Source organism: Triturus cristatus, chromosome 6, assembly GCF_964204655.1.
Source record: "Triturus cristatus chromosome 6, aTriCri1.1, whole genome shotgun sequence".
NCBI lineage: Eukaryota > Metazoa > Chordata > Amphibia > Caudata > Salamandridae > Triturus > Triturus cristatus.
This window is the reverse complement of record NC_140589.1, coordinates 1,013,903,224-1,013,919,200: the sequence shown is the minus strand read 5'-3', so window position 1 is coordinate 1,013,919,200 and position 15,977 is coordinate 1,013,903,224. Positions and strand designations below refer to the sequence as shown.

At 45.3% G+C, this 15,977-nt stretch overlaps 1 protein-coding gene across 1 annotated transcript in view; it reads right to left on the bottom strand.

The window, feature by feature from the left end:
- ANAPC1 (anaphase promoting complex subunit 1) overlaps positions 1-15,977 on the bottom strand; it is a 771,271-nt gene that overhangs the window by 151,405 nt on the left and 603,889 nt on the right. The window contains exons 39-41 of the mRNA XM_085611802.1: positions 4,178-4,295; positions 1,047-1,124; positions 790-857 (exon numbers count right to left, since the gene is read on the bottom strand). Coding sequence (XP_085467928.1) covers positions 790-857; positions 1,047-1,124; positions 4,178-4,295 — 264 coding nt within the window. The remainder of the gene's footprint in view (positions 1-789; positions 858-1,046; positions 1,125-4,177; positions 4,296-15,977) is intronic.

Genomic DNA, 15,977 nt, shown 5'->3' with positions numbered 1-15,977 from the left:
AATTATTTATGATATTTTGGACTATGATGTGTCTTTTCTAAAGCTTGCAATTGAAGAGGTTAAAAATGTCCTCCATGTGGACATGTGGAATCTGCAATGGAGTAAATTCTTCACGGAGGACCTTAATTTTTACTGTTAGTAAATCCCACCTCAAGCACAGTCTGTCACAGTGAAAAACAATTGATACCATATTTTTATTTAGCCTAAAAACATTAACAAAGTATCACTACAGGATTTTCCTAAGAGATTTCTAAAGTGGAAAAACGGATGACTCCACAAACAAAGATGGAGGCTTGGCAAATGCACAGGCTTTATTTTAAAGAGCAGAAAGCAAGCAAGCACTGGTTTGCCAAAGCACATAACGTTTTTATGTGGATTAATCCAATGCAGGCACACATCCACTGAGTTAGGTTTTATATTTGTATCTCAAATGCTTACTTTTGAAATATGTAGGTTTTGTGAACCACACTTAAGAATAAAAAGCAATACTCCAGGGTATCAATATTTAATAAATAAATCAGAACATGAATCTAATTTGGAGTTAGTAGATGGACACAGTTTACTTTTCTACGTTGAAAATAACATTATCCGGAGGAATGTTGGCTGGAGACAAATTAAAAGCCAAAATGTATTTAATCTTTAAAAAGAAATTTCAGTATTTTAATCTTGGAGGATAAACAGAGTGTTAATTAAGGACATGAAAACAAAGTCTAAAATTTGCAAAAATATTAAAGTACCAGAAAAATAAAGGCCATTTCACCGCAAACACACATCATCAAACCTACTTACTTCAGTTGATGTGTCCCTTTGCTTAAATCAATCACTATTTCCCAATATCGTGGTCCCTTTACTTTGATCTGTGGACAGAAAGGCAACTTATAATATCTCCCATTCATCAAAATTACTCAGACAGCACAGTTACTTCAGGCAAACTTCTTTAAAAGTGAGGAAGGCAATGTGGCATCTTTACTGCCAAGTTCTCAATAAACTAATGTTGACTTAACTGAGTAAGAGTTTAATAGTACATTAAAATGTAATTTTCTTACCTGTTTTAGCAAGTGGAGCTCAGGTAGCAGAGTGGGGGCCATTAGTTCTTCTATTGTTTCCTGATACCACTGGGTAGCCTAGATAATTACCAAAAAGTGTTTGTTACTGCATAAACGTACATCACTATCCAGAAATCTCACTCAGCCTTTTAAGCGATTCCTAGGTTAGAATTTGAATTAAAATTTGAAACTTTAAAGACAGAATGTAACTAATAACTATAAATATTCTTGTCAGATTGTTTTGCCTGATGTGTCCATGCAGTGACAGAGAAGACGGTTGCTTCAATATATCCCGACTAAACTAGTTACCATTCATTAACACCATCACTACTACTACACTGACCAAACATATTTTGTATGTGTACGTGAATGAATATATTGAACTGTTTAAGAAGATAGCAGGTACTTGGCATGGGCATAAAGTGTGTGCAAAGGGTTCTTACTACAGAAATAAAAAGGAAATATTGTTTGCTAAGTGGTAGAAAATCTCAATACAATAACCACTCTCTTGAAGAAAGAGGCCAGAAATAATATTTGGTTTAGACAATTCCGAGAGTTAAAAGTCATTGGCGGAACTGAAAATTAAAATTTTGAACCATTCATCTTTCTTATTAGCAATGTAACAAAACGTCAAAGGAACAAGAGGGACCAGCAATGTGCAAATAGACAAAATATGTCTCATCTACTCAACCCTGCATGATGGCATAACACTGCACTCATAAGTAAATAAATCTGTTTTGCTGAACAAGCTATATAGGGGATTTCTATAAAACACAAACATTAAAGTATTAGAACCTGTCATCTAATATATTCAGCTTTCATAAACTCTTATGTAGGCTGAATTATGAACTCCTTCCAGCCTCGGCACTAAATTCAGTCGGTATAACATTAGTATTTCACTTGGCATGGCATGGCATTTACTAAGATTGTAGAATAAAAATGAACCCATCACACTGACTACACAAATGGCAAAAATATGGGTAATCATTTAATTAATGCGATGGTAAGTAAAGAGACTGGAAAATAAAAATATAGGAGCACACAAAAAAAGGAACATTTCATCTCTTCATTTTTTCACTTCCCAATACAAAATGAAATGAGGAATATTAAATCATTCATGCAGTGAAAAAACTTTTTTGAATTGAGGAATTCTGCAACATGCGACACAAGAGACGACGCATGGAATAAAATGTCCATGCGGATATTACTACACAGGAAAGAGGGAAAGACCAGTGAAACTAAGGTGAAATGAATACTATTCAAATTAATAACAGAAAAACTCAGGATCTTCGGCTGTAAAACACTTTGAGGGGAAATAACATCAAATATCACGGATACTCGTATCAAAACACTGAAGAGGAGGCAATATACACAAAAATTATTGTAAAGGTAAGCTTTTTGGTTTCATTTCTTAAATATAGTTGATCCATACGGATTGAAGAACTATATTTGAACTTTTTCTCATATATAACAACATTAAGAACAATGAACATTAAACAGGAAAGGAAGAAACAGGAAGAGTAAGCATCAATATAATGGCAATGGTATGTGAGAGCGGAAGCTATTTGACGATATTTTTTGTTTTTTCATTTTATCGATAAAACCATGAGGGTCATCATAGAGTACGGAATTACATTTATCAAACGTAGAAGCCTCAAAAAAATAAGAAAGCAGAATTCCACCATTTTGGAAAACATCATGCAGATGCAAAATGCAAATGTGATAACAGATGTTTATAGGCCTGACAGATCGAAGGAACTGTTATAGGTTTGACAGTGCATTTTTCATTTTTTTTTAAAGTATTAAATGCTACATTTAAAAAAAAACATTTATATATTTGTACTTTATAGAAAATGCATATTACCTTGTCTCTCAGGAAGAGGACTAATTCTCTGAAAAGGGAATATTCCTTTAAAATGTATGTCAAATAGCGGAATGTTTAAGAGACATAATCGACAAAAATAATAAGTAAATAAAGAAATAAGAATAAATATAAAGAATGAAAAATGGAAATTGATGATTACAGAGCACATGACTGCAAAAGATCAGACGGGATATCTGATCTTGGTTTTTTTGCAATTGAGAGGGGGGAGGTTGTAATTCTCACAGGACTCCACTGGGAACTAAATAGGAAATATATTTAAAAAACTTTTTAAAATAAGAAAATAATTGCCATAATGGAAGAGTGTTCACCAAAATATAAAAACAGTGGATCTTTTCTACACATCCGAATTTCCCATGAAGTAATGGACAGCATTATGCAGAGGCACAAAGGACAATATGCTGTTTAGACCATTGTTGAAGGGGGAGTGGACATGACTCATTAACAAACAAAGCCTTGAGTGGCTCATGGTGAATGGTTAATTAAATGCTGTTTTTTCATGCACCATAGTTATAACGAAAGGTATCGAACCATATCCATAGTACAAGGGGTTACATTTGTGCACTGAAATTCAACCACAATAACGTGACCTTGGGAGTATTGCCCAGTGCTGTTCTCTTGTAACACAATTCCATAAGGGAACCTAAAGTGTTATGTATCATTTTCACAAGTCCGGTATGCTACACTGTGGAAATAATTGGGGGTGTGTAATTTGTATAGTTTACTTTTGCATAATTAAGCAAACTAATCGGGGAAAATTGGTCCAAATGCAGATGTATCATCTACTGCATTATTATTGAGAGAAACGTATCACAAGGATGCAAGTCAAAGTAAAAAAAAAAAAAAAATAGCAAAAAAAAAAAACACAAGCAGTAGCCGCTCATGTTATTCCTGTACGCTTGTGATAAACTTTTGATATAAATGGCATGAAATAACACGTCATGGCAGAATTCTGTAATTTTTGGGACTTCACTTAACAAGCAAATTGCGAAGTTCAGAAACTATGCAAATTACACCACATAATTTAAATTTCACCAGAGCCTGGATATAGCATGCAATCTGACCTGTGCAACGTAGTGATATAGGGTTGGGTCTTGTATCTTGTGTCAAATAACATGAAATATTGGGCCGCACTTATTTTCACTGGCTGGTCATAAAGACTCCTAGCAGTAGCTCTCTTGCACCAGAAAACATTTTGCATTTGACTGATTATTATTTGCAGAACACACTTGAAAATAAGAACCAATACCTTATAGGTAACTTCCAATAGCACATAACAAGGGGTGTTTGTATCCACGTCTACTGGCACCAACAACCTAGGTTCTGCAGCCAGCACATAGAGGTGCCTTAAAGCCTGAAGGTGATACCTGTTTACAGAAAACACAGATCTGTCAAAAAAGTCAGTGAACATTCCATTTAAGACAATTTACCAGGGGCATAAATCTGAGATGTTCGTGTCTTTTAGCATTGTATTCCTGAAAAACTTTACAGTTAATTTGTACTCGAGGCAGCAAGTTGAGCAATTCATAAAACTAAATTAACATTGTCCTGCTCTACCTCTTTGCTCACCCCCTTTCTTCTCATGTGATAATGTGTCTTTTTAATCCATTAGTTTCACGACAAAGGCCTGCCCACAGACTGCCAAATAACACAGCATAGAAAACCAATAAGAAAAGAGCTGAAGCTCTCCTTTTATTTACAACTTACTAGGAGTAAAAACTCTTGCACAGTCTTAGTTTGGACATGGTGATCTATAAATATATTTTTACGTTTTTAACAAGTAGCCAAATAGAATCCTAAAGCTGTCATAAATCTGTGCATGGGAGCTGTAAGAGTATGTATGTTATAACATGAAGAACAAGGACCATGCCAGAGGTCCACCAGTATGTACATGAAAAGGAAGATACATATAAATTTACCAAAGGTAGAGTGTACAATTTGGCAGTACCAAACGTTAGGAGATCACCAAGAGCACAATGATCTCACACTTCAAGAACTCCAGCTAAATCAGAATGTGTGACAGCTGCACAGTTTTCAGTTGCTTTCTTGCAAACGTGTTGAACGTGGAGATGTATAAGGAGAGTGAGAAACATATTCGGGGGGCACTAGCAGTTGGAGTAGTAAACTAATGCCACCTCCAGCTGTAGCAGGGAGGCAGATCACACAAACAATCATCAATAAGTCATCTCAAGTCCAAGACATAGCACATTCTCCAGGAAGTAAAAACGTGCAAATTGACGGGGTCATGAAGTGGACACATTTGATAAAGAAGTGTCAAACAAGCCATCAGCCATGATTTCTTACAAGGAGTGCAGCTTTGAATTAGAACATGTTCCAACATAGAAACAATTCAGCATTGAAAAGGCATAGGTGTAGGGCACATTAAATAACTAAGACATGCTAGAGTGGGATGCAGATAGGCATGCTGAAAACTAAATGTGGGAAGTATATGATGAATAGTATAAAGGCCCAATGGACGGATTCAGATACGGGGAGAGCCAACCCATGGCTGAGCATCTTAGAGATGAAGCCCAAGTTACTACTTGTGTAACGATATATCTGTAAGAGACATTAGTTAGTGATAGATTCCTTACCTTAGAATATCTCCAGGGGTCAGAATGGATCTGGAAAGTTTTGCTTAGCAGTACCCCTGCGCGTCAGTAGGTGGCGTCATGCGGCTCCGCGTCCGTCGCTGGCGTCGTAAGCGCCGAGATGACGTCACGGAGACTACTTAGGCGCCACCCATGCGCGCTGACGTCAGTTCTGTACATGACTTTCCGTGCCAGGAACGCAGAGCAATGGAAGAAACTAACCACTGGTGCCATGAAACTAGGGCCCTGAAAGGGGGATGACCTTAACCCTAGATTCAGGTCGCAGAACGGAGAGGATGGGTGGGGCAGTAAGGAATCTATCACTAACTAATGTCTCTTACAGATATATCGTTACACAAGTAGTAACTTGTGCATCTGAAATAGACACGTTAGTGATAGATTCCTTACCTTAGAATAGGTACCCCAGCAATGCCAACCCCGGCGGAGGGTCTGCGAACAAGATTACACCAGAAAGTCACAGAGGACAGAAGGGCCAAAGAAGCCGTCTCTCCGGACCTGACTGTCAAGGAAGTAATGCTTGGTAAACGTGTGCAACAAGGCCCACGTAGCCGCCTGACAAATGTACTGCAAGGGAACGCCACGTCCCAAGGCAGTAGTGGCTGCTGTTGCCTTGGTCGACGGGCATGCAGCCCCACAGGAGGCTCCTTCTTAGCCAAGGAGTAACATGCCTTGATACACAGAACAACCCACCGTGAGATGGTCCGTTTGTGCACAGCCCGACCTTTTTTGGTGCCCACGTAGCCAACAAAGAGCTGGTCATCCACCCGTACTGCTGTGTACGCTTCAGATAGAAGGCGAGCGCACGTTTTGGGTCCAGACGGTGGAGCCTCTCCTCCTCCCTTGAAGGATGCGGAGGCGGAAATAAGGTAGGCAAAGAGATGGTATGCCCGATGTGGAAGGGCGTGACAACCTTTGGCAAACAAGAAGGACGGGTCCTCAAAACCACCTTGTCCGGATGAACAGAAAGGAAAGGAGGTATAGAAGAAAGAGCCTGGAGCTCACTCACTCTTCTGGCAGTGGTGATAGCTACCAGGAAAGCAGTCTTGAGAGTAAGAAGACGGAAAGGACAGGTATGAAGGTGCTCGAAGGGAGCGCACATCAGATATGTCAAGACAAGGTTTAAGTCCCACTGAGGCATTATGAACGGCACCGGAGGAAACGTGCCCTTCAGGAAACGGTTAACAACCAGGGACTTAAAAAGAGAAGGCTAATCTGGAAGCCGTAAAAAGGCGGGGATGGCCGAAAGATAACCTTTAATAGTGCCCAGAGCAGAGCCCTGCTGGGCCAAGGAAAGAAGGAACAGAAGGACTTCAGAAAGAGGGGCAGAAAGGGGATCCACAGACTTAGCTGTGCACCATGCCACAATCTTGTTCCATCTGCAGGCATATACCGTTTTAGTGGAGGGACTTCGGGAGGAAGATCGAAAGCTGTCAACAGTCTCCGCTCAATCTCCACTCATGGAGGTGGAGACTGGACAGGTTTGGGTGGAGGACCGTCCCCTGCTGCTGCGACAGAAGATCCTCCCGAAGAGGCAGCCGGATCGGGGGATCGATCGCCATGCTGAGTAGCTCGGGATACCAGTATCTTCCTGCCCAATCCAGAGCCACAAGGATGACTTGGGCCCTGTCGCGCCGAATCTTCTTCAGCACTCTGGGCAGAAGCGGTATAGGCGGAAAGGCGTACAACAGACCGCAACTCCACTCGCAACAAAAAGCGTCGCCTAGCGAGTGCCGCCTTGGAAATTCCAACGCGCAGAACTGATGACATTGCGCGTTCTCTTTGGTGGCGAATAGATCTAACCAAGGCTCTTGCCACTGCTGAAAGAGACCTTGCTCCACGTCCGAGTTCACACGCCATTCGTGATCCATCAAGCACCGGCGGCTGAGTTTGTCCGCCCTGGCGTTCAGAGAACCTGCCAGGTGTTGAACAAACTTGATGTTCGAGCCATGTCCAGAACCTCAGAGCCTCCTGACATAGGGTCCAGGACCCCACCCGCCCTGTTTGTTGCAATACCACATGGTGGTGGTGTTGTCCGTGAACACCTGCACCACACTTCCCCGGACAGAGGGAAGGAATGCCTTCAGTGCAAGATGGATCGACCGAAGCACCAAAAGGTTGATGTGGAGCCGGGCCTCCGCCGGAGACCAGAGGCCTCTGATCTCCGCCTCTCCCAAGCGGCCTCCCCATCCAAGGAGGGACGCATCCGTCACTACTGTGTGCTCCGGTTGGGGAAGGGAGAGGGCTCTGCCATTGACCCAATCGCGATTTGTGAGCCACCACTGCAATTGTCGTGCAGTGCCCTCTGAGATCTGGACATGATCGGACAGGTTGCCCTGATGCTGCGCCAACTGGAACTTCAGGTCCCACTGCAGAGCCTGCATATGCCATCTGGCATGTTGCACTAGCAGGATGCAGGAGGCTATCAGGCCGAGGAGCCGGAGGGTCATCCTGACAAACCCTGGACAGAGGCTGAAAGATCAGAATCATAGCCTGAATATCCCGGACCCGCAGCTCGGGAGGATAAACCCGAAACTGCGTCGAATCCAGACCCGCTCTGAAGGGGAGCTTCTGAGAGGGACTCAGGTGAGACTTCGGCACGTTGATGGAGAACACCAGCAAATGCAGGAGGTCGGTCGTAGTCTGAAGGTGGGTGACGACTGTCTGGGGCGAGCCCGCCTTCAACAACCAGTCGTCGAGGTAGGGGAAGACTGACACCCCTGACCTGCGCAGATGAGCTGCGACCACCGCCATCACTTTTGTGAACACCCGAGGGGCGCTGGTAAGGCCGAAGGGGAGCAACACAAACTGAAAATGCTCGCGGCCTACCGTGAACCGCAGGTAACGCCGGTGGGCCGGCAGGACAGGGATGTGAAAATACACGTCCTGCAAGTCCAAAGCTATCATCCAGTCTCCAGGGTCGAGGGCAGCCAAGACCTGAGCCAGAGTCAACATCTTGAACTTCTCCTTCCAGAGGAAGCGATTGATGTTCCTGAGATCCAAGATCTTTGCAGGCCCCCTTTGTCCTTCTTGGGGACCAGAAAGTAGTGGGAATAACAACCACGTACTACTTCTGGCCCAGGAATGCGCTCGATGGCCCCCTTGGCCAAGAGTGCCGTAACTTCCTGCTGGAGAAACAGCAAGTGATCCCCGACATGCAGTGACACTGAGGTGGCATGGCGGGAGGGGAGGACTGAAGGGGAAAAGAATAACCCCTGTGGATGATCTGCAACACCCACTTGTCCGATGTGATATCGCGCCAGTGGTGGAGGTGGTGGCGGATCCTGCCACCCACTGGCATGGGGTGCTCCACAAAGCTTGGATTAGGAAGGTTTGGAGGTAAAAGCAGCGGGGGCGGAGGTGGACTGCCCCCCAGTCTGATTCCCCGAGCTGCCCCTGCGGAAGCCGCATCTGCGCTGAGGCTGGTTCTGCACAGGTTTGTTGAAGGAACGTGCCTGGGCGCCCCTGCCTTGGCCATGAAAGGAACGAAACCCAGGAGAGGCCGGGCTGTTAGTGGAAAGACCCAAGGACTTGGCCGTGGACCACGAGTCCTTAAAGCGCTCCAGCGCACTGTCAGCCTTATCGCCAAACAGACGAGTACCATCAAAGGGCATGTCCATGAGCGAGCTCTGGACGTCAGGCGAGAACCCAGTGGACCGCAACTAAGTGTGGCGACGCAGTGCCACAGTCGTAGAAATCACCCTGCCCAACGAGTCAGTGATGTCCAAACCACACCGAATGGCGAACTTGGCCGCATCCTTACCCTCAGCAACCGCCTGGGAAAGCACAGCATGGACCTCATCATGACACTGAGGCAACACCTGAGCAACCGTGTCCCACACCGAATGGGAATAGCGGCCCAAAAAATAGGCGGTGTTCATTGACCGCTCCCCAAGCTGGCCGTCGAGAACAACCGCTTACCAAACTGCTCCAGCTTCTTAGAGTCCTTATCCGGTGGAGCCGTGGGAAAGGCACTCTGCGACGTCGAGGCCTGGATGACCAGACTCTCAGGCGTGGGATGAGTGGTCAGAAATGCGGGGTCACCAGGCGCTGGGCGGTGACGCCTGGTGACGTTCTTATCCACTGGGGTCCCTGTGGCCGGCCGCGACCAAGTGCCCAACAGGACTTTGGTGAGGGCATCATTGAAGGGAAGCAGTGCCTCCTACGAAGTCGACGCCGTCTGGAGCACCTCAGTAAGGAGAATAGTTTTGAGAGCTACCGTAGGAAGATCAAGGTTGAGGACCTCAGCAGCCCGACGAAGCACCATCGTGTAGGAAGCGCCCTCCTCCATCAGAGGTGGGGGAGAGGCAAACCCCGGGTCAGAAGAGACATTGAGGACGCCGGCGTCCTCCAGATCGTCCACCCAGTCCTGCTCGGAGTCACATTGACGGGCAAGAGGGTCCTCGGACCCCTCCCAGTCATCCTCCACCTCCGTTGCAGGAGGAAGTGGTTGCAGTGGCAGAGCTGGAGCAGGAGAGGGGACAAACGGCTTTCGGAAACGCCACTGGCCGGGGCCAGGCCGGCGCCGTCTCGCAATGCGGATCCCAGGCAGGAACAAAATGGTCCTGGAACTGGGGCAAGGGTGGAACGAACGACACCCACTGCAGCGCCTGAGGCGGAGCCGAGGGCGGCACTGGGGCCGGAGCAGGCAGCGCCGGACCTCGCGGCGCCGGGGCCGGAGCCAACAGCGTGGGATCCTGTGGCGCCGAAGCTGGATTCGCCGGCAGCGCAGACGGGCCAACAGGATCTGGACACGGGACCGCGGGGCCCGAAGGCGCGCCGGAGAGACCCCGAGGCCTAAAAAGGCGGTCCATGGTGGCAAGAGACTCTTGCACCTGTTCGGGAGTCGCAGACGGACACGGGTAAGGCGGGTAGACCGTGGGACTCCCAGGCTCCAAAGGAGCCACAGGGACAGAACCCCTGTCCCCCTCGTCCGCATCCGAGGCCCGACGGGGGGACGTCGGAGAGCAAACACGCTTCTTCGACTTCTTTTTATGTCGTCGCTTACCGGAATCCGAGGGCGAAGACTTGGAGCCCGAGGAGCGACGACTACGGCCCCGCGAGCGGTCCCGGGAATGGTCCCTGGACCTGGAGCAGCGTTGGGACGAGTGCCGGACCTCCAGCAGCTTCCGGCGCCGCTCCCTTAAAGCCTTCAGGGCCATGGCTCGACAGTCCCGGCAGGACCGGGAGTCATGTTCGGTCTCCAGGCAGTAGAGGCAGACATCATGGGGGTCCGCCACTGAGCTGTTGCGGCGACAGGCCCCAAAAGACTTAAAGCAAGGCATCCCTATGAGCACCAGGAGAAAAAAGGGGAGACAAAAAGTCTTAAAAGAGTATTCAGAAAGTGACCAAGGTAAGTGCTCTCTCCGGATCTGCGCTTGCTGGCACGGAAAGAGAAAGAACGGACGTCAGCGCGCAAGGGTGGCGACCAAGTAGTCTCCGTGATGTCATCTCGGCGCTTACGACGCCAGCGACGGACGCAGAGCCGCATGACGCCACCTACTGACGCGAAGGGGTACTGCTATGCAAAACTTTCCGGATCCAGTCTGACGCCTGGGGATATTCGAAGGTAAGGAATATATCACTAACGTGTCTCTTTCAGATACAATGTCTAGCCCTTACCTCTCTTAGACCTATCTACACCCTGCTAAAGTATGCTTAGAACAAACATAGTACTCAAAACTGTTACAGACCCAGCTGGCAAGTCTTGAAAATCAAGGTTGAGACACTAACGTTCGACAATTTGTGCAAGAAAAAGATACGCAAGGATTTTAATTCTGTGAAGGCACAGAAGATAAGGTCACTGCCAGCTAGTATCCAGGCTATTTCAGTTGACAAGGCAATACCATTAGAAATCACTATCTATACTTCTATTAGGGAGCACATCTTTGCCGAACTGATGAGAAAGCAGAATCATATATTCCATGTCTTGATACCAGTGCTTTATTATGAACCTACTGTTACATATGTATGCCTTAACATGGAATAAGCTATATGAACACATTTCAATGTAATTTTTATGTTCATTTAAAATGCCAATTAACTTTAACATGTCTGCAAAGCTTCATGCATTTCTGTTGCCTAAAAGCCATTTTATCTAGTGTAGCACAATTGCACGTTTTTCTGCACTCCATTGTAAGAGTAGCCTTATTATGAGAACTCGCAGCAAGAAGCGTGAATTGAAGATCGTAGTGCACTCATAATGTGTTTATATGGCTATATCTCTGCTCCCCTACTCCAAGGTCTTTAAAATTGTTTTTCAAGAGAAGATCCAGCCTCCTGCTCTTAGTTGGTGTAATAGTTTCTATCATGTGTTAATTTTTCCATTGACTTGTAGACAGCCGCGGCTTGTACAGGTAAGAGCGGTGGGGTGGTGGTGGCTCGGTTCATTAATTTCGAATTAAGAGGGAAAATTATTTATTTAATTTTCCTTCATGGTTGTCTGTCGAACCCCCCCAACCCGGCCCTACCGCTCTTAACTGCACGGGCCGCTCCTGCTTGCAGAGAAAGAATTTTTTTATAAAATTGTGTCTGTAATGTATGGATTTTAACTTGAAATGCTCGAAATGAATTATCAGTGGATGATCTGGCCCACTAAAGCGACAATTGCTGCTTGTTGTTTTGCCTGCACTTTGGCTATTTTTGCACTGAACGCATGTTAGACTTTTAGGCTTTCCGATCTGTTGTGTTTTATTTTATTGATGGTGCATTGCAAGTGGGAAATTGTCTGAGGTACCGAACAGGGGAGCACTGGACAGGCCCCCTCGCGATTACCCCAGGTGCCAGGTCGTAAGACAGAAGTTTCTCAAGGGGGACTGGTGTGGAGCATGGCCCAGCACTGGACCTGGTGAATTGGCTAAACAAGAGTCAGCAAGTAGAACTGAGTTTTGATAAGGTGTAGCTGTGCTTAGCGTATTCTATTTGCTTGCTTGCATGGAGCGTACTGTTCTATGTCTGTCAATAATTGCTTCAGAGTGCAAATATGTGCTCTCAGGGTAGGACGGGGCAATAAAATAGACTGATTGGGTAGGTAGGAATAAGAGTAGTCCAGAGAATAAAAAGAGTGTGTGAAGCCCTGTACTTCTTGACCTGTAGACTGTGGGACCCTGGGGGGGGGGGTTGGGGGGGGGGGGGGTATTGGGGGATCTGTGATGGCTATTCGGGTCTGCGACTACTTATAACATAAAATGATATTACTAGATTACTAAAGTGCATATAAATAAAGAAGCTAAATGTAAATTTGAAAACTTTCAAATGTTCTGTAAATGTGAAGGATTTTGAAATTGGAGCCACAAAATCTAATTGATATACTCAGATTGATTTGTGGGAGCAGTACAAGTGCATCAAACAGAATATAGCAGAGACAATCGATGGCCTCGATTGAATTTAGAACATTTCTAAGCTTCCCATTAAGACAAAAATGTTGACGTGTGTAAAATTTGTTTGGGAATTAAATAAAATATTTAGCCATTTGCGTTTTTAATAAATGCTTGTTTCCATATTCTTTACAGATCAAATAATCAATATATACTCGGCGGTGTACCCAGAACTCAAAAATGAAAAAAGTGGGGTGGTCCCTGTATTCTAAAAATGAATCCGTGAGGGTCCCTGGATTCCAGTAATGATTAAGCGGGGATTCACAGAAGTCAAAAGGTTAGGAACCACTGGTTTAGAGTGAGCAGGCTCTAGAAGTAGTGCAGTAATGGGGGAGATAGGCAGCAGCACAAGGACCCAAAGAACAAACCTTTGAAGGATAAATGTGAGAGAGAGTCTCTAATCCTGCCACCCCGACACCTGTGAGCCGGGAGTCTGATCAAAGGCAAAGCAGAATGCAAGAGGATCTTTGGGTGTTAGTGTATGATACTATGATATCTTTACACCCCCCTAACTCCCCACGAAGTAAGTTAAGTAAATTAGATGAGGACAGCACAGTCCTCCTTTCTGTTTTCTTTCCACTTCTCTCAACAGGAGGAGTTCTGGCAGGAGGCCGGCAGAACTTTCCTTGTTAAACCATGTGTACCGTGGATAATATAAAATAGTGATGGAGGCCAAAAGTCATCTTAGCATAGCAAACCCTGTCAAATGGGACGCCTGCCCACCCTTAGGAACACCAGTATGGTAAAGGTATGTGCAAGTATTTAAAAGAGTGAATTGGACTCAATAACAATCCTGGGAAAAATTCCTTTCCTGGAAATGGTACCTCTGATATGGAAAGATTAGAACATAAATGATCCTAAAAATAAGACCGATGTGGAGCAGTAGCACTCCTTGTACAATGGCTTGTGAAGGCCCATAAACAAAAGCACAAAGCCGAAGCCATATGAAAAATACCCAGGAGAAGCTGGAGTTGATAGTAAACCTTAATGATGTTAGAAGGTTCACTGTTGTCTGGTGTTGGCTGCCAATTGCCTGGGGCAAGCCTGCCTTCAACAGACAGCCTGTCGAGGTAGGGGGAAGACTGGAATCCCTGACCTTCACAGGTGCACTGCAATCACGGTCATGACTTTTGTGAACATCCGAAGGGCATTGATGAGATCAAAAGGAAATAACGCAAACTGAAAATGATTCTGGCCTGCTGTGCATCTGTAGCGCCTATGGGTCTTCGGGATGAGGATGTGAAAGAAAAATGTTACTTACCCTGTAAGTATTCGTTTGAGCTGCATAGTGCTGTAGATTCACATGCTTTGGCTTCTTTTGCCACCTAGTGTTGGGCTCAGACGTTTGCAACTTGTTTTTCTTCAAAGAGTTCTCTCCAGTCACGATGTATAGGACACTTAATTCTTATGTGTGCACAGTGCATGGGGATCAATTCCATTTTAGATAGATTTAGTCCAGCAGGTGAGATTGCTATAAAGTGGTAGGAGAAGCTGGTGTACATATGCATTTGTAAGTAAGGGAGTATAAAATAGTAAGTAAGATCTGCAGCCAGAGCCACATGCTTCCAGGGAGGAAGTAGGCGCACATGAATATATAGCACTACACACTACAAACAGATGCTTACAGGGTAACATTTTCAGTTTGTAGCATGTGTTGCTGTAGTGTAGATACACATGCCCTGCGTAGACTGTAAAGCAGCCCTCTGTTAAAGAGGTGGCTAGCGTGAACATGGAGCAGATGCTTGAAATAGGTTCTGTAAAATTGTTTGGACAACTAGAGCTTGCGGTGTATGCAAACTCCGATTATTGTAGGTGAAGGAGTTAGCATATGATGTCCTTCACTGCAGGGTTCAGTGGATACAGTAGCAGACAGACCTTTTTGATTTTACTGTAAAGTGGCTGCGCTGATGAAGAGCCCAAATCCAGATTGTCTGAGCAAGAACAGAAAGGCGGAGCGAGAGGGGTCTCCTTGCTTGTGCAGGTAGCACACTGGTGTCATGTTGTGTTTCTGGACAAGCACTTTCTTGCCTTGTATCTGAGATAGAAAGGAATTAAGGGCAAGTTCAATTGCTAGGTGTTTGAAATAGTTGATGTGGTAACGCTTCTGTTTGTGGATACATAATTATTGTACTGCTCAGAGATTGAGATGTGCCCTTCACCCTGTTTGTGATACATCTGTGGTGATAGTGACCTGCATTAAAGGGTCTTTGAAAGGTTTGCCCCACAACAGGGTTGCTGTTCCACCACTGCAAAGAATGATGAACACTGGTTACACTAACCAGTAAGACCTTGAATTGGTAATGCCGATCACTTACCATGAACAGCAGGTAGTGTCTATGGTCATGGTGGATGAGGAAATGAAAATGTGCATGCTTCTGGTCCAGTGCTGTCATGAAGACTCCTTGCTGCAGGAAAGGTATGACATCCTGAAGGGGTTTCATGTGGAAGTGTTCCAGCACTATGTATCGGTTGGGACGATTGAGATCAAGAATATGTCTGAGGGGTCCATTGTTTTTGGGGATGAGAAAGTAAATGGAGTAAACCCGCCTTCCCTTGGGTTTGTGAGGGGACACTTTTTGTAGGAGGGCTTGCACTTCTTCCTCTAGGTGTAAGTGGTCCTCACTGAGGTGTTCTGAGGATATGAGTGAAACTCTAGACTGTAACTGTGTTGAACTATGGCTGGAACCCATTTGTCTGAGGTGTTCTCTTTCCATTTTGGCAAGAAACCAATGATTCTCCTCCCAACAGGTGTTACGTGGTTGGGTGGGAGTTGTAGGTAGTCAATGTGTTTAAGTGGTGGAGGTTCCCTTACCGGAATCTCCTATGGCTGTTACTTTGTTATTTCAAACACACCAGAGAGAGGAGAAGGTAAGCAGCCGAAAATAGACTGTAAACAGAAGAAATATGGCAGCTGCAGGTAGAGAGCACAATTTTTGATTATACCTAAACATAAACAATCAGTTTGTCATACTTGGATGATCCCGGGTAGCATGTGCGAGTGCTGAAAAGGGAGAAAGCAAAGGACGGAAAGGGTCCTCTTTATGGAAGCCTCACACACAATATT